The sequence below is a fragment of the Penicillium canariense genome (genome assembly GCF_028826845.1).
Source record: "Penicillium canariense strain IBT 26290 chromosome Unknown utg000004l_segment0_segment0, whole genome shotgun sequence".
In the NCBI taxonomy this organism is placed as follows: domain Eukaryota; kingdom Fungi; phylum Ascomycota; class Eurotiomycetes; order Eurotiales; family Aspergillaceae; genus Penicillium; species Penicillium canariense.
The window spans coordinates 3,675,805-3,697,664 of NW_026622731.1; the positions used below are offsets into that span (position 1 = coordinate 3,675,805).

Consider the following 21,860-nt stretch of genomic DNA (forward strand, 5'->3'; position numbering starts at 1 on the left):
TGGACCACGATGATTAGATTGGTTCGCGATACGCAACGGCGCTGAATGGGCTTTGTCTCTTTTTTTTTCTCTCCCCGCCGATGGAGGGAGGGAAGGGGGGGGGGAAGGGGGGTTGGTGTCAAGGAACCGGAGGGATTAGGGACATGTCCACTACATTCTGAAAATGGCTGGAATGACCGATCTGCAGTATGCAAGCCCTGGCTGCTGCTGCTGCTCCTGCTGCTGCTACTGCTCGTCGTGTATGCTGGCACAGTCCAGGATGGGAGCTGCAAGAACTGACAGCCATGAACCAACACCCATGGACCGCCCCCTCGCCCATGATGAAAATCCACATGTGACCACACCGGCCGTCCACACCGGCCGTCTCCTCCAGTGTGAAACTTTACCCTCCAATGGGCCACAGACCATGGGGGAACGACCGGGGAAAAGACAGAAGGACGAAGCAAAGGGTCCAAACAGCGGCAGCCTCCATTCTCGTTGGGTCGCTCACCCGTTTCCCTTCCCCATCGGCCCAACGGTTCCCGATGACACAATATTCCAGGATGGGCCAAACGAGAGGCCAAGGAAGAGAAGAGGGGGAAAGGGCAGTATGATGCAGGCCGTTGCGCCTCCTGCGGGAGTGGATATGTGCGGTCAGGGAAATTGGCTTGGATCCCTGCCTCAGTCGGGACCGCATGCATTGGGCAAGGCATCTCCGCATTGCCACCCGGAGCCTTCTGATTGAATGATCCCAGAGACACTGGGAAGCAGCCAGCAGGCTTACTCGGCTCACCACTCCATTGTGGGCCCCCAGAACACCTCCATCGTGCACTAGATTGCCCTTGTTGGGACGACCAGGCAGGCCTCGCAGCACCCCATGATCGGCCCACCAAATCGACTCTGAATGACTGGATTCCCGATCCCTTACTATGCTGTCTATATATATCCCTCACTATGTACCGACATTTGACCTGTCCATCCTTTATCCTGTACACTATCTACTATATACCCGGCATATACCTAACTTCAATCTGCTTCGTGCGGTGGAGAGCCGCCGTGACACACAGCTGCGCGGCCCCGTCAGCAATTTTCCGACTGGCTCGGCTCCGACGGCCTGCTCCGCCGTTGACTTAATGGACTTGTTTGACTTAATCTATTTTTATCTTAGCAGAATATGTCTAGTCTCGGTTATTTAGTTTCGGTGGTTCCGCAGGGCGGGGCGATGCGGCCGAGACGTTGCCGCGAACTATGAGGCCATCGAACTATACCACGTCGCTATGAACTATATACACCACGGCTTGTTACCGTCATGGGATGCCTGCCCAGGTTGCACTGTCGGCTAGACGGAGCGGCGAGGCTCTGCTAAGGGTGTGAAGCGTCTCATTCGCTCTCCCTTAGAATCGAGTCTTGCAAATCGAACAAATCCTCAACGCTGGTGCAGCTGCCGATCGATGACGGCGAGCAGCGCAACTACGAGATGCAAGCTTTACAACAAGCCACATGAGACATCAAAACAAAAGCCACAAACGTTGATGCTTCGCGAATGTGCCCTCGCCTAACGGGAGAAATGTGCTATCTTGGTGCCATACCCCTTCGCGCCCCTCCCTCTAAGAGGATACCCGCCAGCGAAACACCTCCACCCCAACCTGACGTCTCCTAGGCTCTCCATGTTCACAACAAGGCAATTTTGGGTCACCTTAAAACCGCACCCAAAAAAAGAGAGAGAGAGAAAGAATAATCAGGCTCAGTATAGTGAGTTATCTGCACAGGAGAAGCTGCCTCCTCTCATCCCCTCGCGCAGGTTATGGAAGATGGATCGAACCGACGAATACAGGCCAACCAAGCACTAGAACGAGTCAGTCTTAGCAGAACACGAAACACAAGCGTCATCCAGTCTCACAATGATAAGTCCACATAAGACCAGACCGATGTTGATGCCGAACAAGACCATCTGCTTCCAGCTTAGAAACCAGCGGTGCCGGTTCAAAAAGAGCCAGAACACCCCTGGAAGACCCAAGGAAAACCAACTGGCAAACAGGGAACTCTGGTACGCCTGTTAGTCTGCAGGCTTCCCTTTCCGATGATAGATAGGCTGATGAGTACATACCGCCAGACCCAGGACATCATTGAAGACGGGAATCCCCTCCGCGATAATCCACGACAAGATCCAGAGAGCGAGACAGATGCCCGCCCATATGACTCGAGCCCCCACCGACCGCGCATGCATCGAGCTGGAGCCTCGAAACAGGCGAACATAGATGAATTTCACTGCTACATGGGCGTTCACGACTCCTCCGATCACGATCTACGTCTGGTTAACCTGGCACCAGAACACAACGCCCCCCACCTTCAAAGGGGACATACAGTTGGAATGGCAATGCTATAAGAGATCTTCCGGAAGAGTCTCCCAGCGGAGTTCAGGGCAGGCGATGTGACGGCCGGTCCCACATAGGCGTAGATGACGATGGCAGTGATCGTGTACAAGATCATCTCGCTTATCTGCAGCAGAGCCAATGCCCGGGGGAAATCGTGGATGTCCTGCAATTCAGAGAATAGAGTGAAGAAGGCTACATGGCCAGCGTACGCAAAGACAACATTTGCAATGGCCAGGCACGCATCGTGCACGGTTGGGGCCGGGGAAAGAAGCGGTATATGGACCGAAGCCCTCTTGTTAATAGATACACCGATCATGCTCGTCAGAACCGCCGCCGTGATGCTCACGAAGCTCACTGAGGACAAGTGGGACAGCCTCTCGAGTCGCCTTGGAAGGGTCAGGATGACCGAGACCAGCAGGCCCACGGAGGAGTAGAGAAGTGTGCAGCTGCCATGATCTGTGAGAACGTTCATCATGACCGAAAAGGTCAGCACATGGCTGCCCATCACGAAGATGTAGAATACAAGCTGGGCGATGCCCAGTAACCGGCGGCCAAGCCGTCCCATCAGGAGATCTCCTGCATCTGCCATGCTATGAACCTGCATGTAGCGGCGTTTGAACTGGCCGATGGTATACCCGGTGTAAGAGGAGATGATGCCAATGCCCAGGATGGCTAGAATGCCTCTATAGAAGCATGTGAGCGATAGATTTCAAGAGCAAAATCGGCAAGCGGTGCCGGAAATGGGGTCAAATACGGAATAAGTCCCAATATCGACAGAGCCTTGGGCAGAGCCAGAACCCCGAGGGAGATGGTCTCTGCGATCATAACTGATCTCGTCAGCTTGGGCTACAGGTTCAAAGAAAGGGTCGTGAACCTACTCATCCCGGTTTGCCTAAAAGCAGCAACTTCAGCTTCGTTCCACTCCCTCCCAGAAGATGGGCCAGATCACTTACCACCAGGCCATGGTCTTATACTTCACAGCCACTTCGCTTTCGTCTCCGAACGGGTCCTGTGCCGGGGGGCTCGGTGCTAGATTGGCGGCCTGTTTCTCAACTGATACGCCCAGTTGGCACTCGGACAGGTCCTCCGCATCGCAGGGCATACATCTAGGGTTGTGGTCTTGTGGGTCCATGTCGGAGCAACGATAGAGAAGCATAGTTGGGAAGAGGAGGGGAGGAAACACGGCCGGCCGAGAACATACAAGGCACCACCCACGGGCGCACCTGCCTTTTTAAAAAGTATCCTCTCGCAGGGAAGGCAACGGGAAAGAAACCGTTGAAGAGGGAAAGGAAAAACATGTCTATTTGTACAAGATCGCTCTATATTCCACATACACACACACACACACACACACACCCACACATACACACACGTGTCTATTTGTTGGCCGGGGAGTCCGGGGAGATCAGGGGATCAGGCGTATGGCTGACGTCGCCCTCGAGAATGTCCGCTGGGGGATCTGTGATGGGAATCCGTCAGTCATCAATTCAAATTTCCGATCACCTCGCCCTCATGGGATGGGCTGTCACTTACCAGTTCGGGAGAAGGTCTTGCGCTCCTCCAGACCCAGCTCCTTGACCCGACCGCTGGAGACCTCCTGGCGAGACAGGCTCAGAAGGCTCTTGGGGAGACCCATCGAGGACAGGTACGAGACCGAGTCCTTCCACTCGAGGTCCTTGCGCTGGTTGGACCACTTCAGCTCCTCACCCATCAGGTCAATCACGTTGGGGAGCGCCTCCAGGGCAGCCTCGGCATTCAGGAAGGCCAGGCGGGTACGGCGGGCAATGACATCGACCGCGGTCTGCGCATACTCGTGGCGGACGGCGTACCGGACCTCACCGTCGATGAAGGGGTACAGGGCCGAGATTCGGCAGCCGCGGACGGGGTAGCGAGCATTGGTCGGGGCCGAGAGGGCGGCCACCTGCCAGGCACGGTCACCGTAGGACTGGGTCAGGTGCTGGGCCACATCAGTCTCGAGACCGAAGTGCTGGATCAGGTTGATGAAGAGGGTCTTGGAGTAGCCGTGGGCACCGATCAGCCGCACCTGGTGGGTCTGGCAGCTCCCGTCGAGCACAGCGCCGTCAGCCACCAAGCCACTGCCGCCCGCACCACTGATATCCGGCATATCCTTCAGCTCGTGGGTCTTCAGCTGGAAGGAGCTGATCGCCTCGTCCACTGCCTCCTCGGCCATCTGGCGGTAGGTGGTCCACTTGCCACCGGCGCAGGTCAACAGACCCGACGGAGACACGGAGATCAGGTGGTTGCGCACCAGAGCCTGCGAGCTGGACTTGTTGGGGTCGCGGACCAACGGGCGGATACCCGACCAGGCGGCCAGGACGTCCTTCCGGTCCACGGTGATGTCGGGGGCCAGATAGCCGCGGATCTCCTTCAGAATCCAGTTGATGTCCGCCTCGGAGGGCTCGGGCTGGGTGGTGATCTCGGTGGGGGCGTCGGTCGTACCGGCAATGGTGTTACCCTGCCAGGGCAGGAAGAAGATCACCCGGCCGTCCGAGGTCGATGGGTCAATCAAGCCCATATTGGAAGGGCTGTAGTAGCCAGGTAGGATCACGTGGACTCCAGAGCTGGGCGCCACGATCTCCTTGGTATCAGGCTCATCCATCTTACGAATGGAGTCGGTGAAGGGGCCGGTGGCGTTGATGATACCCTTGGCGCGGATGGTGAATTCCTCGGTCTCCTCGCCATTCTTGCCGGGGATCACGTCCTTCAAGCGCGCACCATTCAGCTTGCCGTCGGCGCCCTTGGTGAGACCGGTGACTTCCATGTGGTTGACCACGGTGCTGCCGTAGAGGGCGGCGGTCATGGCGAGCGAAACGTTCATGCGCGAATCGTTGTGGGCGCCATCTGGAAAGGTCCCAGACCGGGCCCGTCAGATCAACCGAATCTTCTTGGAATCAATGGGGAGGAGAGAAAGGCAGCTTACCATAGTAGACCATGGCACCGATGACATTGTCCCGCCTCAACATGGGGAAGGCATCGATCGCCTTGCTCTTGGTCAGGAAGTAGGAGCTCTCAATGCCTTCGGAACCAGCCAGAAGATCATAGGCCTTGCAACCCGCCCAGAAATACGGAGCCTGCCACAGTTTCTGCACGGGCACCATGATGGGCAGCCATTGCGAGAGATGCGGGGCGGTATTCAAAAAGTACTTGCGCTCGCGGAGCGCCTCCTTCACTAGCGCATATCTGCAAGTGACATCACCCGTCAGTCCACCCTGAAGGGTCCCGTCGCCAAGGAGGACTCACTGGTTGTAATCCAACTCCCAAAAGGCCTTTTCCAAGTAACGCACACCACCGTGCACCAGCTTGGTACTCTTGCTGCTGGTGCCGGCACTGAAATCATCGCGCTCCACCACAGCAACCCGCAAGCCTCGGGTCGCCGCGTCCAGAGCAATGCCGGATCCGGTCGCACCGGCACCGATCACCAACAGATCGTAGGGCTCGTCCGTCTGGCTGCGCTTCAGGTCCTGGATCTGATCAATGCGACCCTTGATGGCCGGGAAGCTCGGAGGCACCAGTTTGCCCTCATGGTACCCGGGGGGAGGCACCGCGGGGGCTTCCAGGCCAGGGATGTTGCGGGGACGATAGGAAATGTAGAGCACTCCCGCTCCGGCGGCCGCGGCCGCGGAGGTATAGAGCAGAGGTCGCAGAAGCTTGCGCGAATGACGAGCGGCCATTATCCGGGGGAAGGGGGGGGGGGGGGGGTGTTATTTGAAGTTATAGGATGACGGAGGATAGTCGGAGGGGTCTAGGAATCGGAATCACGGTACGCTCTCTGCGGGCGGTGGACGGCAGAGGTTCCGAGTCAATTGAAAGAGAGGAGTCAATTGCGCTCAATTGGTGCAAATTGGAGAGCGCGATGATGGGGGAGGGAGGGTGGACACGGAAGAGTGCAGTTGAGAGTGGGAGGAGGAAGAAGGAGGGAGGAGTAAGAGTTGGAAGAGGAGAGTAGAAGAGTCGACGAGAGCCAAGAGGGACGCGACGGGCGCAGGAGGTACGACGATCTGGTCTCTAGTTTTCCGCTTAACCTGGTGAACAGGGTTCGACTCCGTCCTGGTCAGTCAGTTCTCTCCACGGCAGGATTGGCGGCCAACGTGATCCTACGCGATCGCTACACCTTCCACCTTTTGCCCGCAAACCGGTTAAAGGACCGCCACAGCACGGACGTCATTCGAGGCCCAGCCAGGCTACACACGCTGGACACGCTGACTCTCGACGCCAGCCGCGCTCGCCATTGGCGGCTGCGGTCGCGGTGGATCAGCATGACGGGGGTTTGGTCTGCATTCTCCCACCAATCACCCTCTCGGCAGCGACACGGTAGTACATGCCCCAGTCCAGATTTCGGATTCGCAGCCCGATCGTCCGGCATGGTTGACCTCATGTGACGTGCAGAGATTTCGAAGCTGTCGAGGTTTCGGTCGAGGTTTCGGTCGCGGGTTTCGGTCGGAGCATGCCCATTTCACGGGGCCCTTCTCGGGCACTCTCCCCCGTCTTTGGGCCGAGCAAGTTCTCCGTGCGAGGTTCTCCCGAGGTTCGCGACAGTCTCTGCATGGGCAGCTGACTTGCGGCTCGATCCACACCAGATCGCGGCCCCAGCTTTTCAGGGGCCCTTCGCAGATCCACCCGGACGACCGATCAGGATGGTGTCATGATTGTCGTCACCCTCCTCCTACCTTGCCCTCTCGGGCTGTACTCGCTCGTCACTCGGAACGGATGGCATTAGCCAGCACAAACCAGGACCAGGACCGGTCCTGATCGCCCCCGGGATGTCTTCCCTGCACCTTGCAAGGGGGTTCCAAGCATTCTTGCCTCCTCGAAGATCTTCTTCTTATTCCGTTCATCCCTGTCCACTAGTGCCCGCTTTTCTATTCTTCTGTGCTGCTTCTTTCCTTTTTCTGCCCGAAGAATACGTACATAAATAGACTCGGGTAGGCTGTAGGACGGGGATCTTCTGGCTGGGTCGACTAGGGCAGCCACTAGCTCCTCCCCCGTTCCATCCCATCTTTGAGCTCGCGGGTGTCCTCTGCAGATCGACTACCCTGCATATATATATATATATATATAGTCGGGCGAGCTATCATCTACGGGAATCGGGGGAGAGAGAAACACGACATCACCGCCGTCCACTGGATGCCACGGGGCTCGGTCCATGGAGGGACGCTAGTAAGCCCCTCGATGGCGTCCAGTGGCCCAGTGGCCCGGATGTCCTGAGATGCTGAGATGCTGTGATGCTGAGATACTGAGATACTGACGGGGTACTTTGTACTCTGTTTCCCCTCTCACTCGCTACGGACTCGTAGTGGTGCAGGAACCGAGTCAATGACGGCTACGGCGGCAGCTCGGAGAGGCCTGGGTGCGCGGTGGCTGGCAGCGCCAGTGTTCCGCCTTGTGCTTCGCGGGGGTGCACGGGACGAGATTCCCCTCGTGGTGGAGTGGAGGATGGAGGATGGAGGATGGAGGATGGAGGTTGGAGGTTGGAGGTTGGAGGTTGGAGGTTGGAGGTTGGAGGGAGATAAGGCATCCTACACGGACACATCCCCCTCGCCTCGTGTTCTCCTCCAATCTTTCCGGCCATTGCAACCACCAGGCCAGCTCGCAATCGGGCCTCTTGGCGTCTGGGGAGTTCAACGGCCATGTCGAATCTCACGATGACAACGCAGTGGTGGGGTGACCCCATGCAGATCGAACCATCCATCGTCCTTCCGCAGGTGCAGCCTACTTAAAGAGATGACTGCAGATATTCCGGCGGTCCTAGCACCGTGGATGTCCGAGGTAGCCGTGGGCGCGCACAGGAGGAAGAAGAATCCCCGCGGATCAACCTATTGGCAGATCCCGAAATGGACTAGACGTGCCCAACTCTGGCACGACCGCGTAGGGAGGGCCGCAGATCCAACCACGGGGGGTGGAGCCGTGCGACCCGAAATTGCCCCCACTGTGGATGTGGATGGGTTTAGAACCAGAGTACGCATTCATGCAGGAGGATCGAGCCAAGTCGAGCGAGCTATTCATTCGAGGATCATCAAGTGTATGGAGCCTTCACGCTGCTTCGGAGCCTGAAGGCTGCTGTCTGAAGTATTCTACATTCTGTATGTCTGCATCGCCGTGCAGTCCCAACCAGAGTCCCAAAAACAGAAACAGAAAAACAAGAGAAACAGAAATCAAGGAAACAGAAGAATGCCACCGGATGAGGCCCATTCCATCCAGGCGGCAAGATGAGATCATTCCCTGCACGTGGGCGTCATATCATTCTGGTCCGGTGTATCGTAGGCCATGGGCAAACTCCAAATGTATATCGCAAGTATCACAGGGTGGGTGTAGGGCCATGAAGAGCAGAGAGTTCTTTCCAAATCCAAATCCAAATCCAAATCCAAATCCAAATCCAAATCCAAATCCAAAATCCAAAATCCAAAAGTCAAAATCCAAAAGTCCTTTTGCACAGAGACGCCGAGTGTTTTGCTTCCATGGTATGCAATGTGTCGCTGAGAGAGCATGGGAGGAGGAGGAGGAGGAGGAGGAGCAGAGGAGCGGTGGAGAGGGTACGAGCCCCTCCCACCAGAGGTATTATCATGGGGATAGAAAGGTAAGACAGGTCGTTCGGTCGTTCGGTCGGGTCGGCCGGGAAAAAGAGAGAGAGAGAGAGAGAGAGAGAGAGAGAGAGAGAGGTCATTCAAGTGGTCGTCAATCGCCGCTTCAGGTCTCGCACGGGATCGAAGCAGCTGGCATAGTCCCGCAGCTCGTCTTGGAGCTGACCGGAGAGGGCCGTATTGGAGGCATGGCTCCGTAGAGAGGACAGCGAGGTCTGGGAGGACGAGGCCGACAGACTTCGGCCCCGGGTCTCCATGGTGGAGTCGAGGGTGGAGGATCGAGAGTGGGCCGCCTGTCGCGGTTGCTGGGAGGGTTGCTCATCGTCGGGCGATGGGCTGTCCAGCTCGGCGAGTCGGCAGGTCTGCGAGCAGTAGGGGCCGCCGGAGGTCTGACGATCGCAGACGAGGCAGAAGTCGAGCGACCAGTCGGTAGACATGATGGAGGAGGATGGTCCACGGTCCAAAGAGATAGCGATCGAAGACGAAGACGAAGTTGAAGAGAGAGATGAAGAGAGAGAGAGAGAGAGAGTGGGAGAGGGAGAGAAAAAGAGCGAGGTATAAAGAGAAGATGATCTGGTGCGAGACGCCCCGAGTGGGCAGGCGTCAATATTAAGTAGGCAACAGGCGGACGACGAAGAATGAGCAGAGAGAAGAAATCCAAATTAGAATGGGGTGAGTAGTTTTGAACAGAGTAAAGTAACGACTAAGGACTGCAGCAGCGATCACCTCATAAAGGGATCCACCACAATCATGCCACGGCCACGGGGTGGAGGCAAATCACGAATAAATAAAATGAAATGCCTCGTGCAGACTAAGAAGGAGGGGGAAAAGTTCGATCGTCGCACGGATGACCCCTGGCAGCCTACCACACGCTCGAATGACTGGGGGGGGGGGCAGAGATTATGGCGTGGCTCGGGCGCTTAAGCCAAAAAGCACCGGGACTCTGCAATCGGCAGACCTGATAACACCATACAAACCAAACCAAACCAAACCAAACCAGACTAAACCAGACTAAACCAGACTAAACTAAACCAAACCACCCGCAGCAAGCTCACGTAATAGGATAGAGCACGCAGAGTCCGGAGGATTCAGTCCGACCAAACACCCAGGTACGTTGCAGAACCGAGAGCAGAACATAATAGCCGGTGTGGGACGGTCGACAGCGGTATGTCCATCACCATCTGTTTACCCATCTGTATACCTCCAGACACCCCCCTCTCAGAGGGCGGACGCAGCCCGTTCCCCGCTCCTATCAATGACCAAGACCTGTATCCTCGTGAGGGATATACGGATCGCGATATCGCGATACCTCGATAGCGTGCGACCGATATGCATGCCTCGCTGCGGGTGGGTGGGCAGATTTCAGGAGCACAGTGATGGTACCTGAAATGGATGGGCTGTTATGTCGGATGACGACTCGGGCCTAGTGGACTGCGCGCTGCTGCCGCTCGTCTGCAGGAACCTCGAACGGGTAGTCATCGACATCCCCACCAGCTGCGCCAGCCCTCTCAAGCCCGTCATCTGCGCACGGGCCTGAGCGACGCCCCACCACGGTGCCTGATTCATGTGCCGGGCAAACATTGGACCACTGCGGACGTGGCTTCGTGCCCGTCATATCAGCCATCCCAGCCCAGCGTTAGCCCAGCGTTAGCCCCGGCTCAGCGTAGCTCAGCTCAGCTCGAACAGGAGGTCTGTCATGTACGCTCATAGTGTTTCATTGCTAGTGCCCTGCATCTCGTCCTCTCTACTCCCCCCTCCTCCTCCTCCTCCTCCTCCTCCTCCTCCTCCTCCTCCTCTCTCACCCTCAAACCTTACTCTCCTCCACCCATGCACGCCCCCTCCGATAAGCGTAGCGGCATTTCGCATTTCGCATTTCTTGGCACGCGCGGGTCACGCGAGAAACGCTTGAGGAATGCTCCTCCCCTCCCCAAAATGCGGGGGAAGGGTCGCGCTCGGCCCTGAATAGCCTGACCTTGCCGGTTTGGGGACCCCGGTGGTAGATCCCGTGGAACGTGCTTCCCCTCTCCCTCCTGTCATCGCAGTCCCGGCAAGCGTGCTCCGAGTAGGCAAACCAGCATAATTGGACAATGGGATGTTGAAGATGCAGCGGATGTCAAGAGTTCAGGAGACAGGATTCGGGGAAGAAAAAGGAGACCGAGGTCGGCCTGGGATCTGGGAAAGGGAAATTTCACCCTCGTCACGTCATGGACTGCCGGGCTTCACTCGCCATTCTTTGCCCGTGGCTCGGTGGGGATGCGAACTAAGGTGGCTGGCAAGCGAGGTTCACACGGGTCCTCAGGCTCGGGTCTGGCGGCATCGTGGAGCCCACTGGCTTTAGCTACGAGCCCGTAGCGTTAGTAAAAATCACCCGCACAACCTGATAAGGATTCCGCTCAAGCTTACTGGAGGCTAGGCTGATGGCGCGAAGCACATTGTCCCAATTGGCAAGCACGCATGCAACCGCTGGATCGAATCAGTCGGCCTTCGGTCCGGGGGCGAGAGAGAAGGAAAAAAAAAATCACCTTCAGTGCCATCCTTCAACGTGGCTATCTTGCTCTCGAGCGCCTGCATTTGCATGGCCAGTGTACCGCTGAGATCCCGCAGCTGTCGGAGGTTTTCGAGCTCGGCCTTTTTCGCAGCAATACGCGTCGACAGCGCCGACGAGGGCTGTGAGGCTGGCTGACGAAGCCCAGCACCCGGCAGCATGGAGGTTGGCCGCGATGAGTACGCCATCGCGAAGGAGAACGTGGAGTGGCAGAGGTTAATCGTATGTGGATTGTGTGGACGGCGAGTTGACAGCCCAAAACACCTCTCGCGCAGTCTCCACCCAGGGCGATGGAGGGGTGCTGAGTCATCCCGTCATGGGACTAGTCCCAATGGGGACAAACATCAACAATCCTGTTTACACTTCGTCCGCCGGGCCATTTGCGACCATCACTCGACTTCGTTGCGGCCTTCCCACACCATGGCCCGACTGAATGACTTCGCTGCTCCGGCAGAGTCTGTTGAGGCGCGTAAGTTGAGATTCTCTCCTGAACCTCACCCGCCCCCCAACCCCCACCCCCTTTCTCTCCTGAACCAGAAAATAACGCGCTCCTGCGGCCCTTAGTGAAACGTCGATTCGTACGACAAAACCGCGACATCGTGCGGGTGAACTCAATACAGTCTCTTCGCATTCGCAGCTTAGAATCGGAGGTTTCTCATTTACTGGCAGAAAATGTATCACTGCGGGAACAGATCATCAACCTGACGCAGGAGATCGAACGCTTCGAGTCGGCCAAAATGCTCCACGACGGTGTCTATGAGATCAAATCCCGTTTGGATGCAAAGCTGGCGGAGCTGAGTACCTTAGCTTCGGACTTGGGCATGTTGCCTCGCAAAGTGGGCAAGTTGCGGACCGAGAAGGCTGAAGCAGACTCGGATCGGCACAAAGCGACCGCGACAGAGTCAAGGCCTCGAACGACCGATCCACCGCTCAATGCAGGCGCCGATGATGGAAGGCTTCCAGCCATTGTGGAAGATAAATATTATCCCCGAAGAACGCTTGAGTGAGTGCGGCCAATGCCCTCCCAAACGGAGGAAGGATTCTTTTACTGATCCACATAAAGACACCAAGAAATCCAGAACCTCGTTCACGCCGAGTCCCGCTTAGAATCCCCACAGCACATCCATTCCATGCACGACGACTCGGATCCAGTCATGGAAAGTCCCAGCCCCGAACTGAACGATCTTCTAATGGAAAGCCGATCAGGCAACGATACGACAGGCGAGGAGGCATTCCTTCCACCAACACTCGAGACTCGGAAGAAGAAAAAGAAGCCGGACTCGGCAACCCCTGCAAGTGATCCAGTGTCGCAAAGCGGGAGGCTCATTGCAGAGAACGAATCCGAGCCGACGAAATCAGGATCGAAGCGCAAATTCAGTCCGGAAGACGACGGATTCTTATCGGACCTGGCACCGGAAGATGACGAGTTCCAGTTTAGCCGTCCGAGTCGAAGCCTTCCAAAGCAGGCAGATTCCTTCGATTTTATGCGCCAGGACCTTTCGCCCAGTAAAACGCCCGTGAGCGTGAAACGCGGGTCCACCAACTCGGGAGTCACGAAGCGGAAGGTGCTTGAGCCGAGTATGCACCGCCCCCTTCCCTATATCCCGCTCGGTCTTAGTGTTCAGCTGCTAACCATGTTGAACAGAGAGTTCAAACGTTAATTTAGGCTCACCCAAAAAGATCCGAGCATCTTTGAATCCCGATCATAAGGTTCTCCCAAGAGCTGGAGCAGATGAAAACACACGGTCTCCCCAGAAACCCAAGGATCTGGACTGCCAGAGGGCCAACACTCTCAATCTGAAACCCCACCCTGACAGACCGGCTACCGCCTCGCACAAGCAAAAGCGCTCGAGTCGGTCCGTTGAAACAGAAGAATCTATGCAAGCAGAGGTGGTGCCAAAGGACTCACCGATGGCCAGGGCCGGAGGCGATCTCTACCCAGTTTCGGACATGACTGCTGCGTCTCGGCCTTCAAGGCGTCGTGGTGCCGTGGTCAGCTATGCAGAGCCTAACTTGCGAGATAAGATGCGTCGCCCGACGAAATCGATGATCGATGCCGTGGCTGGAAACGGATCTCGCCGGTCGTCAAGCTTCCAACTCATGAGAGACAGCCTCGGCGATGAAGCTGATTATCAACCCGCGAGCACCAGCGCTCATCCCTCGTTGAGTCAGATCCTTCCAGCCGATGGGGCTCTGTCAGACCGGGCCGCGGACCTGGTCTCTCAGGGCCAACATTCAGATCAGCTACTGGCGACAGTATCTCGGCGAAAACGCAAAGTGTCGTCGTCGATCAAAGATAACGATGACCACCCCAGCTCGATGTCAAGCTCCGATGCGTCAAACCTGGCCGATCTGTCAAAGGCTCCGAAGGAAACTATGGGCTCAAGGGCACAGTCTCGGCGGCACTCTTCGAACCCCAAGAGCACGTCTCGAGACACATCTCGCCGCGAGTCGGATCTGACGAGTGACCTCGACAGCAGTCTGGAAGGAGATGATATTGCTGGGTGGAAGAACTCGTCGGCCATGGACGCGCGCTACAGACGGGAGACTCGTGTGGCAGCGAGGAGAAAAAGTATGATGGTTTGAATTAAAGGGTCAAAGGTGTATGCCCTAGACGGGCACGTTCTAATACTATATTTACCATTTTAGCCTGCATTGCTCGCAGTCCTCGCACAGATACCCTCTTCCTCACTTTCGAGTTCCGGATTTTGCAAGTCAATAGTACTTTCGTATTTGTCCTTGAACCCTGAAACGTTTCGTAGGTGGTTGGTCAAGATGAACTGATAGGGTGGAGGGCCGTCATAACCCTCATCAGTTTCGTCCGACCCCTTTTCCATGGAGTTCTGTCGACTTCCCATGGTCTGATCTATGATTACCATCTCGCTCGGACCGTCCTGTGCATTGAGCACGGCTCGGACATGGGGGTGGCCTGACGCTACCAAAGGCCATGCAAATCTAGTAGTAGCCACTATATGGCCGTGTAATGCCATTGATGTACTTGAAACATGGGAGCTTCGCTGTGGGGGCGCGAGAATGGTAAGCAGTATGAAAGACGCACGCCCTGCACTGTAGCACGACTATCAGGTGCCTCGTGCGTGGCTCTTGGATGGCTTGGGCATCTTCTCATACGCATTCGGGCTCGGCTTCCTCCTCTTATGTTTTGGCTTCAGGGAATCGGAACAGCACGCGGCGGAAGCCGCATCGGACGACTGATCGGCTTGGTTCTCACCGGACGGCCTTCGCCCTCGCGAGTGAAGATGATGCGAGTGGTTTGCTCTGTGTCGCCGGCGGTCGACTTCGCTGTCGCTGTCTGAGTCGGATGAGCTGGAGGAGGATTCGGATTCGGAACTGCTTTCGCCCACGGGCCGGGCCTTGTGGTAGATACAGCAGACTAGGAAAGGTCCGTGAGTACGTGTGGTTAGGTGGGAGAAGGGACGAGTCGGCTACCTTTCGAGCTTTTCTTGCCCATGCCTTCATTGTCCACGACGTCTTCGCTCCATCGAATGCGGCGAGCCGGGGACGGTTCGGCAGTGGTACTCTGAGTATCTTCGCCCCTCAGCCGAAGAGTACCCGTGAGTCGGACCGCAGAGGAATCGCGGGATGTTTCGGTGGTGTTATGAAGCTGTTGGCTTGCTGGTTGGCGAGGTCGGGACATCATGTTCCAAGGCGTCAGGTCGTAGCGAAAAGGCACAAGCGGGTTGAATTGGCAGGGACGGTTAACGCGGGAAAATGATGCAACTGATAACGCTGAGCCCCCCTCACCGCCTCGGTCTCTCTCAGCTTACCGCCTTAGAAGCCCTACGCCTGCAGCATACAGGGAGGGGGTTGACTTTTTACTCGAGTTATAGATACGAATTGTATATTTTTCCAGGGACAAATTCTCCGTGATAAGACTTTTTTCCTCCAAAGAGCTATGATAGAAAAAAAAAAAAGATATCAAACAGGACCACCCTCAAGAAATGTCGAGGAGGTGCAAAATACACAAAGGGGGAGGAAACGATTGCATCGTTGCATGATCTTTACGCCAACTTGAAAGCGTCTGAAGGGAGCAGGCCGGTTCTATGCTGCGATGTATGCCCTTCCCGGCTCTCAAATGTATGCTCCCCCGTCATCTAGAGATCGTAGAGAGACCAGCCATCAAGGCCATTATCATCCACCGTCGAACTCGGGTTTCCCGACCATCCAGCCGACGCAGGTGGGGGTAATTCAGTGCGCAATTCCTTGTCGAGTCATAGCTCATCCTCCTGATCCATTTCGGATGGCTTCAGCAAGCCTCCCACTTTCATAGCCCGGGATCGCTCGGCGACCTGCGCATCGCGCACGGCCTGCTCTCTCTCCTCGGCATAGAGCTCAGCATTGTCGTCAGAGAACTCCTTAAGCGAGATCAAGAAATCTCGCAGATGAGTCTTGAACTTGTTTAAGTCGTCAGTGTACGCGAACAGACCAAGGACAAACTGCTTGATTTGCGCCCTGGAGTCATTATATTAGCAACTGCCCCATCCGATGGTTGATCTCCTAGAAGTTCTCGTAGACAGAGAGGGGGAGGAGGTAGCTTACTCTTGCAAATTCTTGAACGCATTCTGCAGCAGGTTCGCGACGTATTCCTGCAAGAACTGTTTGTTGGTAGTTCCCACCGGGGCTTGATCGGGAGCATAGATAGGCTCCTGAATTTTGCCGGCTTCAACGAAGTAGAACATGCGGGACAAGAGCATTGCCTGAGATTTGAAACCTGGCAGGGAAGAAAGTCAAAAAAAGAGCGAGCTAGAAAATCGGTGAGGGCTGAGGATCTTTTGACATACCAGCCTTGTGATCACTGTCTGTGAGGACAAAGAAGACATCCTGGAGGATGGGAATGTAGAATTGGCGGAAAAAGATACTCGAAGTCTGCATATCAGTCTCGGCCATGTTGTTCATCAACTCTAAGCACATGGTGAGGCCCGTATTCTCCACCTCGCGATTATCGTGCTTCGAGGCCCACATGCAGGAATCGATCACAAACTTGAACTGTGTGCCGTCCAACTTGAGGAGGGCCTGGAAACAGTACAGGTTGATGGCCTGGAGGAGCTTGAAAAACTGCACTCGGTGCTCGGGGTATTCGTGGAAATCCTTGTTGATCATCTCCAAAGTACAACTGAAGACGCTGTCCATGATGGCCGGAATTTTGTCCTCCATCAGGTTCTGTAAGGGATGTGATGTTAGCGACGTCCGATTCGGAACCGGGTGGAAGAGCGGGAACAAGGATGATGCTAGGTCACAGAACGTACGTGGAGCTTGTGGATAATGGTGGTCATGACATTCAGGACCTCCGCTTCTCGTGCATCGGGCACGTTTCGGTGGTAGTCAATCAGAACGGCCTCGAGAAGAGGTGGAACCATATTCGCATTCACCATTTCGAGATCGTCCGACTTCTCCACGTAGGTGTCGATCAATTTCAGGATCTCCTTTTTGATGGTGCGAAGCCCACGAACTTTGGGGGTCTTGGGAGCAATGGTCCCTATAGTGCAGTGCGTTAGTATTAAGGCGCGATTGATGAACGTTGGAAAAACCGGGGCAATAGAAGGAACATACCATCATTAGCCACGGCATCGTTGATGAGCTGACTAGAAGCACGGTACATGTTTAGCATGTCGTGGTAGATGCGGCCAATCTGAGAGTAGAAGTAGGTTCCAATGGAAGAGCAGGCGGCGACGTTGGTCTTCATGATGTTGCCAATGATCTTGATCGTGTTGCCGTCTTGTAGAATGGCAGCATTTTGGTTGGCTTCCGCGATGATCTGATCCCAAGCCGAATTAGGCAGCTGCATCAGGTTCTCAATCAATCGATCCTGGAGTCCCTTTTGACCCTGGGCAGAAATCATGTAGCCGCATGCTTCGTAGAACGTGTGGATCTGCTGGGGCGACAGGTCCATGGTGATCTTTCTCATGTTGCGAACGATTTCCTCGATAAACGGTTCATTCTCGCCCGGTTGAAGGGCCACAAAATGCCGTCGGCACTTGTTGGCAATCTTGATGAAGGTATCGCAAGCCATATCCTGGACACCTTCATGTGTCTCGTGCATGAATTCGAAAAGCTTGTTGACCACTGTCTTCAGGAATTTCCAGTGAGCCTTCAAGAAGCGTGGATACTGGCCCACAATATACATGATATTACTAGCCACCACAGCCTTGTTGTCTTTTCCACGCTTCTGCTCCGTCAGGCCGAGAAGATCCTTGATCACGGTGACCAGGAACCGCTTTTCGGTTTCCTCATTCATGGCACCCGAAATGGAGCCAATGGCCCAGCACAGGGTATTGCAATTGGCCCAAGACCACTCCGAACCATCCACTTGCTTCGCGAGCTTGTCGATCATGATGGTCTCGGTGTCGACGACATCCAGGTGGGTCAGATAAACCAAGCACTCACGGATTGTCTTGTATAACTGGATGGTATCACTCTCCTTGACGAATTCACGCACAATCTCACCTTCGTCATTCTCCACGATCAAGACCTCCTCCGGGCGGACCATCTTCTCAATCATCACAGTACGCAGGTTCGACAGCACGGTTTCGTACTTGTGCTTGCGGAGAGGGTAGTTGGCCAGTGTGCTGGGGTGGGGTGCACCCCCGTTGGACAGACCACTGACACCCATGGTCACGAGAGGGTTTATGTCGGTGATGGGGAGTTGTTGCATTTCTTCGTAAAGCTCCTGCACCAGGCGAGTCCAGTAGTCCAAACAAATCTTGAACACTTCGCGGTCATCAATCTGACTGATCCGAATCAGGTAGAAATGGGCATGCGTGAGGAAGTCTTGGTTCGGCAACTTCTCAATCAGCTATAGAAATAAAATCAAAATAAAGTTAGTAAGAAAGGCGAGACGGGGTGAGACAGGAGAAAAACAGAGATGGAATACTGGGAGGGGGCGATTTGGAAACACATACATCCAAGTGGGCGCTGAAGAAACTGGAGAGGAAAAGAGCCAGGTTGGACACGAATTCCTGGTCTCGTCCATTGCTCCGGGCGTACGTTTCCTTCAAGTCCAGGGACAAGGGGATGACATTCGAGACCGTTGTGAGCGTCTCTGTGAACATGTGCACCAATCTCTCATCATAGTTATACGGGGTGCCAATCTGCAAACCACCAATTTCCGTGAGGCACTTCAGGGTGACGTTTCGGAAGTCGGGAACGTCCAAGAATCGAGTCAGGAGGGTGTTGATAATGGGGGTTTCGAAAATGTAGCCCAACGGGATCCAGTTTAAGAAGCGGAGCAGGGTCTCGAGGGTCGCTTTGACCAGACTAGGTTGGTTGGCAGTGTTGAGGACTTCGGAGCACAATTGAAAGATGGAGGCGAATTCCTGGGTCATGGAGGTCTTGAGATTTCGGGCCTTGACCGAGGTCATCTGATCCTGGGAGAAGTCGAAGACCTCCTCCGACAGTAGACGGAGGATGGCCATGTTGTTTTCACAGATGGAAAGGCTGGCATGGCAGGAGGAGATGATCTCGTTGATGAATGTGGGCCAGTGGTGCGGCCACTCCTGCTTCAGGATCGAGACCAAGACCAAGTTCAGCTTGTTCAAGAAGGCGCGCTCGGTGCGGAGCTTCTCTTCGGAGCCCGAATTCTCGATGATGAAGTTGACGATAAAATTTCGAATACCTGATGCGAGAAGCGTCGTACATATGGTCAGCGCATTCCTTCCACCAAGATCGGGGAGCGGAAAAGGATCGACGGAAGAAGGGAGGGGGAGGCGGAAGCAGTCCAAATCTACCTTGACACTGATCTCTCGGCAGAACCTTCCATCGGGTCATAATCACATCGTCGAGAACTTGGAGGGCAATATCTAGTCCACCGTTTAGCGCGTCCAATGTTTTCCTCTCGGGCGGGGGTCTGAAGTCCACCCACATTTGGTCTGCGGGTATGTGGCCTCCTGGAGGATGTTGCCCACCGTCACCCAGGCATCGGGATTTTGCTTGAACTAGAAGATGACAGATGGGTGAGCCATTGTGGCGTCGTCGCAGACGGGGAGGGAGGTGGAGGGAGGTGGAGGGAGGTGGCGGCGAGCTTACTTCGGTCAGGGTCTGCTGAGCTTGCTTTTGCTGTAAGGTGTGAGCATCGGGTCCCGGGGGAATCCATCGCGAGAAACGAGAGGGAGGGCGGGTGAGGCAACGTACCACGTCGCCCTTGCCTTCAAAAAAGGCGCGGACCGTGTTGTCCAGCTCTTGTACAGAAACAGACATGGCGCCGCAGAGATTGGCGATTTCGCCCTCACAAAGTGGCCGTCACCGAGGCTTGGCGGGATCCAAGGATGGGCGCGAAAGAGGCTGCAAGGAGGGATTATCCGAGCCGGTGGGAAACCAGGTCACCGATGGCGATGGAGAGGGGGAAGGGGGAGGAGGCTCAGTGTGATGGATTGGCAGATTGGTGGGCTGGTGGGGTAGCAACGGAGGGAGCAAGTTGGAGGGGCTTGGGTCAGCAACACCTGAGCTCTGACCGCGAGATGATTGGCAGTAAACCCAGACGGGAGACACTTTCGAGGGAGTGGACAAGCTGAGCTGCAGGGAGATGGGGGGGAAGGGGGGGGAATGTTGGGTGATACTCTGGAGTGTGAAGAATGAAAAGTCTGGAGCTGGCGGAGGTCAACACTGGCGGTGAAGGCGCGTGTCTCTCTGACGGTTTGTTGGACCCTCCGGCTTTGGGGGGAAAACAACCGCCTCAACTCGAGACGGATAGGCTTAGTCAGCCCGACCTGCAGATGAGTTGGATAATACTCAAAGGGTATAACTTGACCTATTGGGGATTGATCCCTCGAGTAGAGGGGCTCAACGATGGGATAATTTGATGAACGATGTAGAGCATCATCAAATCAGGCTATGGAGAACTGTGGTGGGAGATTGCATTGACAGATATAATATCGAACGTTCAGGTATAGTATATACACTGTAGCCTGTCTCTGTCTATATTGCTGTGGTGAGGTGGAGATTCCACCTCGTTCTACTCTGGGACAGGGAGTTCATAGAGCAGTGGTGTAGGGCAGAAAATTATCCCGAGAGAAAGAGAGGGAGGGAGATAGAGTACATATCAAATACACTACTCATATATACTATAAGTCACCTTTGGGCCGGTTCTGGGGGGTACGTCGATTCAAAACCGCGGGGGGATTATACGGACGGCGGGCTCATGAATAATTCATTCATAGGTGACTAGTGAATATGGAGAATAATAGAAATGGTGCATTATATGATTATTCCCTGGCTATTATTATCATCCCTATATGTATAATGATTTTTTCAGCGGAGGGAGGGAGGGGAACTGGGAGTGTGTGATGCGCCGGGCGCTTTGGCTGGCTGTTGGACTCACGCGCGCGCGACTGCGGACTGCGGGACTCGGACAGGCCGACAAGAACAGCACGCAGCGGGCGGAAAGTCAAAAAGGTGACCAGCTGATAAGCGATGCATAACCGCCCAACCCGCGCGGCGCCACCACAACATGGCCCCACTCGAGGGGAAGCTTGCGGGCCAGGCCATGGGCCAGGGCGCCAAGGCCACAGGGCCACAGGGCCACGGCGGGCCAGACAAGGAAAGCGAGATGGGCGCGGAGCCAGAGTTCGGGAGAGGAGGGGGACACAAAAGCCGGCCACGGGTTTGGGGCGCAGGAGCGTCGCTAGTCGTCGGGTTGTCGCCAACAGCTCGGGAAATGAGTGGATGTCTCAGACCCGCGCAGCTTTCACCAGGCGGGTGCGCTTTGCTCTTCCGATTGGCGGCCGCGGTGACGCCGGTCGTGCCGATCGCGCGCCAACTCGTCGCGCTGCCCTTTCTTTTTCCCGCCCTGGCCTGCTCTCGAATCACCACTAGCCTGGAGAACCATTGGGGCCGAGCCTGGACTCGAAGAGGGAGATGAGGGAGAGAAGGAGAGAGTGGGAGGAAGAGGAAGAGGAAGAGGAAGAGGAGGAGGCGGAGGAAGAGAAAGAGGAAGAGGAAGAGGAAAGAGGAAGAGGAAAGAGGACGAGGAGGAGGAGCTTGTATGATGGGACTCCCCGGATTGTAGGCTGTGATGCTACTAAATCCAGGCGACTGACTTACTATTCCCTCTACTAGGCCCTCCCCCTCCTCCCATTCACCCATTCACCCATTCACCCATTCCACTACTTCTCTCTTTCTTCCTTCCTCTTTCTTACCCTCCTAACATCCTAACCCCCCTCCCACCCCCTCTTTCTTCTCTTTCTTTCTTTCCTTCCTGCTCTTCCCATCCCTTCTTCTATCTCTACCCAACCCCTCCTCTTGCCCCCATCCTGTGACCTTTTCCGTCCAGGATAGTTGAAATTCCCCTCACCCAACCCACCATTCATCTCCTCTCCCCCTACCTCCCCCCTTTCGGCCCTGCCTGTTCGA

At 55.5% G+C, this 21,860-nt stretch overlaps 11 protein-coding genes across 11 annotated transcripts; 3 read left to right on the top strand and 8 right to left on the bottom strand.

The window, feature by feature from the left end:
• Positions 1-298: 298 nt before the first annotated feature.
• Positions 299-724, top strand: N7482_007635 (uncharacterized protein; the record flags this gene model as incomplete). The annotated part of the gene is made up of 1 exon (XM_056689759.1): positions 299-724. One exon carries the CDS (start codon positions 299-301, stop codon positions 722-724), a length of 426 nt encoding a protein of 141 aa, XP_056542188.1.
• A 999-nt stretch (positions 725-1,723) lies between these two features.
• Positions 1,724-3,486, bottom strand: N7482_007636 (uncharacterized protein; the record flags this gene model as incomplete). Its single annotated transcript, XM_056689760.1, has 7 exons — positions 1,724-1,825; positions 1,880-2,023; positions 2,087-2,284; positions 2,344-3,037; positions 3,109-3,181; positions 3,233-3,246; positions 3,308-3,486. The coding sequence occupies 7 exons, from the start codon at positions 3,484-3,486 to the stop codon at positions 1,724-1,726; spliced, it is 1,404 nt and encodes a 467-aa protein (XP_056542189.1).
• Positions 3,487-3,730: 244 nt separating this feature from the next.
• Positions 3,731-6,046, bottom strand: N7482_007637 (glycerol-3-phosphate dehydrogenase GUT2; the record flags this gene model as incomplete). The annotated part of the gene is made up of 4 exons (XM_056689761.1): positions 3,731-3,813; positions 3,888-5,216; positions 5,296-5,555; positions 5,616-6,046. 4 exons carry the CDS (start codon positions 6,044-6,046, stop codon positions 3,731-3,733), a joined length of 2,103 nt encoding a protein of 700 aa, XP_056542190.1.
• Positions 6,047-9,036: 2,990 nt separating this feature from the next.
• Positions 9,037-9,390, bottom strand: N7482_007638 (uncharacterized protein; the record flags this gene model as incomplete). Its single annotated transcript, XM_056689762.1, has 1 exon — positions 9,037-9,390. The coding sequence occupies one exon, from the start codon at positions 9,388-9,390 to the stop codon at positions 9,037-9,039; it is 354 nt and encodes a 117-aa protein (XP_056542191.1).
• A 986-nt stretch (positions 9,391-10,376) lies between these two features.
• Positions 10,377-10,577, bottom strand: N7482_007639 (uncharacterized protein; the record flags this gene model as incomplete). The annotated part of the gene is made up of 1 exon (XM_056689763.1): positions 10,377-10,577. One exon carries the CDS (start codon positions 10,575-10,577, stop codon positions 10,377-10,379), a length of 201 nt encoding a protein of 66 aa, XP_056542192.1.
• Positions 10,578-11,172: 595 nt separating this feature from the next.
• N7482_007640 (DASH complex subunit DAD2) lies at positions 11,173-11,686 on the bottom strand (the record flags this gene model as incomplete). The annotated part of the gene is made up of 3 exons (XM_056689764.1): positions 11,173-11,291; positions 11,357-11,416; positions 11,476-11,686. The coding sequence occupies 3 exons, from the start codon at positions 11,684-11,686 to the stop codon at positions 11,173-11,175; spliced, it is 390 nt and encodes a 129-aa protein (XP_056542193.1).
• Positions 11,687-11,918: 232 nt separating this feature from the next.
• On the top strand, positions 11,919-14,084 carry N7482_007641 (shugoshin family protein; the record flags this gene model as incomplete). The annotated part of the gene is made up of 4 exons (XM_056689765.1): positions 11,919-11,967; positions 12,063-12,501; positions 12,562-13,076; positions 13,144-14,084. The coding sequence occupies 4 exons, from the start codon at positions 11,919-11,921 to the stop codon at positions 14,082-14,084; spliced, it is 1,944 nt and encodes a 647-aa protein (XP_056542194.1).
• A 59-nt stretch (positions 14,085-14,143) lies between these two features.
• Positions 14,144-14,356, bottom strand: N7482_007642 (uncharacterized protein; the record flags this gene model as incomplete). The annotated part of the gene is made up of 1 exon (XM_056689766.1): positions 14,144-14,356. One exon carries the CDS (start codon positions 14,354-14,356, stop codon positions 14,144-14,146), a length of 213 nt encoding a protein of 70 aa, XP_056542195.1.
• A 222-nt stretch (positions 14,357-14,578) lies between these two features.
• N7482_007643 (PPP1R11/YPI1 family protein) lies at positions 14,579-15,156 on the bottom strand (the record flags this gene model as incomplete). Its single annotated transcript, XM_056689767.1, has 2 exons — positions 14,579-14,889; positions 14,946-15,156. 2 exons carry the CDS (start codon positions 15,154-15,156, stop codon positions 14,579-14,581), a joined length of 522 nt encoding a protein of 173 aa, XP_056542196.1.
• Positions 15,157-15,727: 571 nt separating this feature from the next.
• Positions 15,728-19,709, bottom strand: N7482_007644 (exportin CRM1; the record flags this gene model as incomplete). The annotated part of the gene is made up of 10 exons (XM_056689768.1): positions 15,728-15,968; positions 16,056-16,227; positions 16,298-16,676; positions 16,763-16,992; positions 17,067-18,309; positions 18,416-19,128; positions 19,241-19,312; positions 19,375-19,447; positions 19,539-19,568; positions 19,644-19,709. 10 exons carry the CDS (start codon positions 19,707-19,709, stop codon positions 15,728-15,730), a joined length of 3,219 nt encoding a protein of 1,072 aa, XP_056542197.1.
• A 1,249-nt stretch (positions 19,710-20,958) lies between these two features.
• Positions 20,959-21,369, top strand: N7482_007645 (uncharacterized protein; the record flags this gene model as incomplete). Its single annotated transcript, XM_056689769.1, has 1 exon — positions 20,959-21,369. The coding sequence occupies one exon, from the start codon at positions 20,959-20,961 to the stop codon at positions 21,367-21,369; it is 411 nt and encodes a 136-aa protein (XP_056542198.1).
• Between the last annotated feature and the right edge of the window lie 491 nt (positions 21,370-21,860).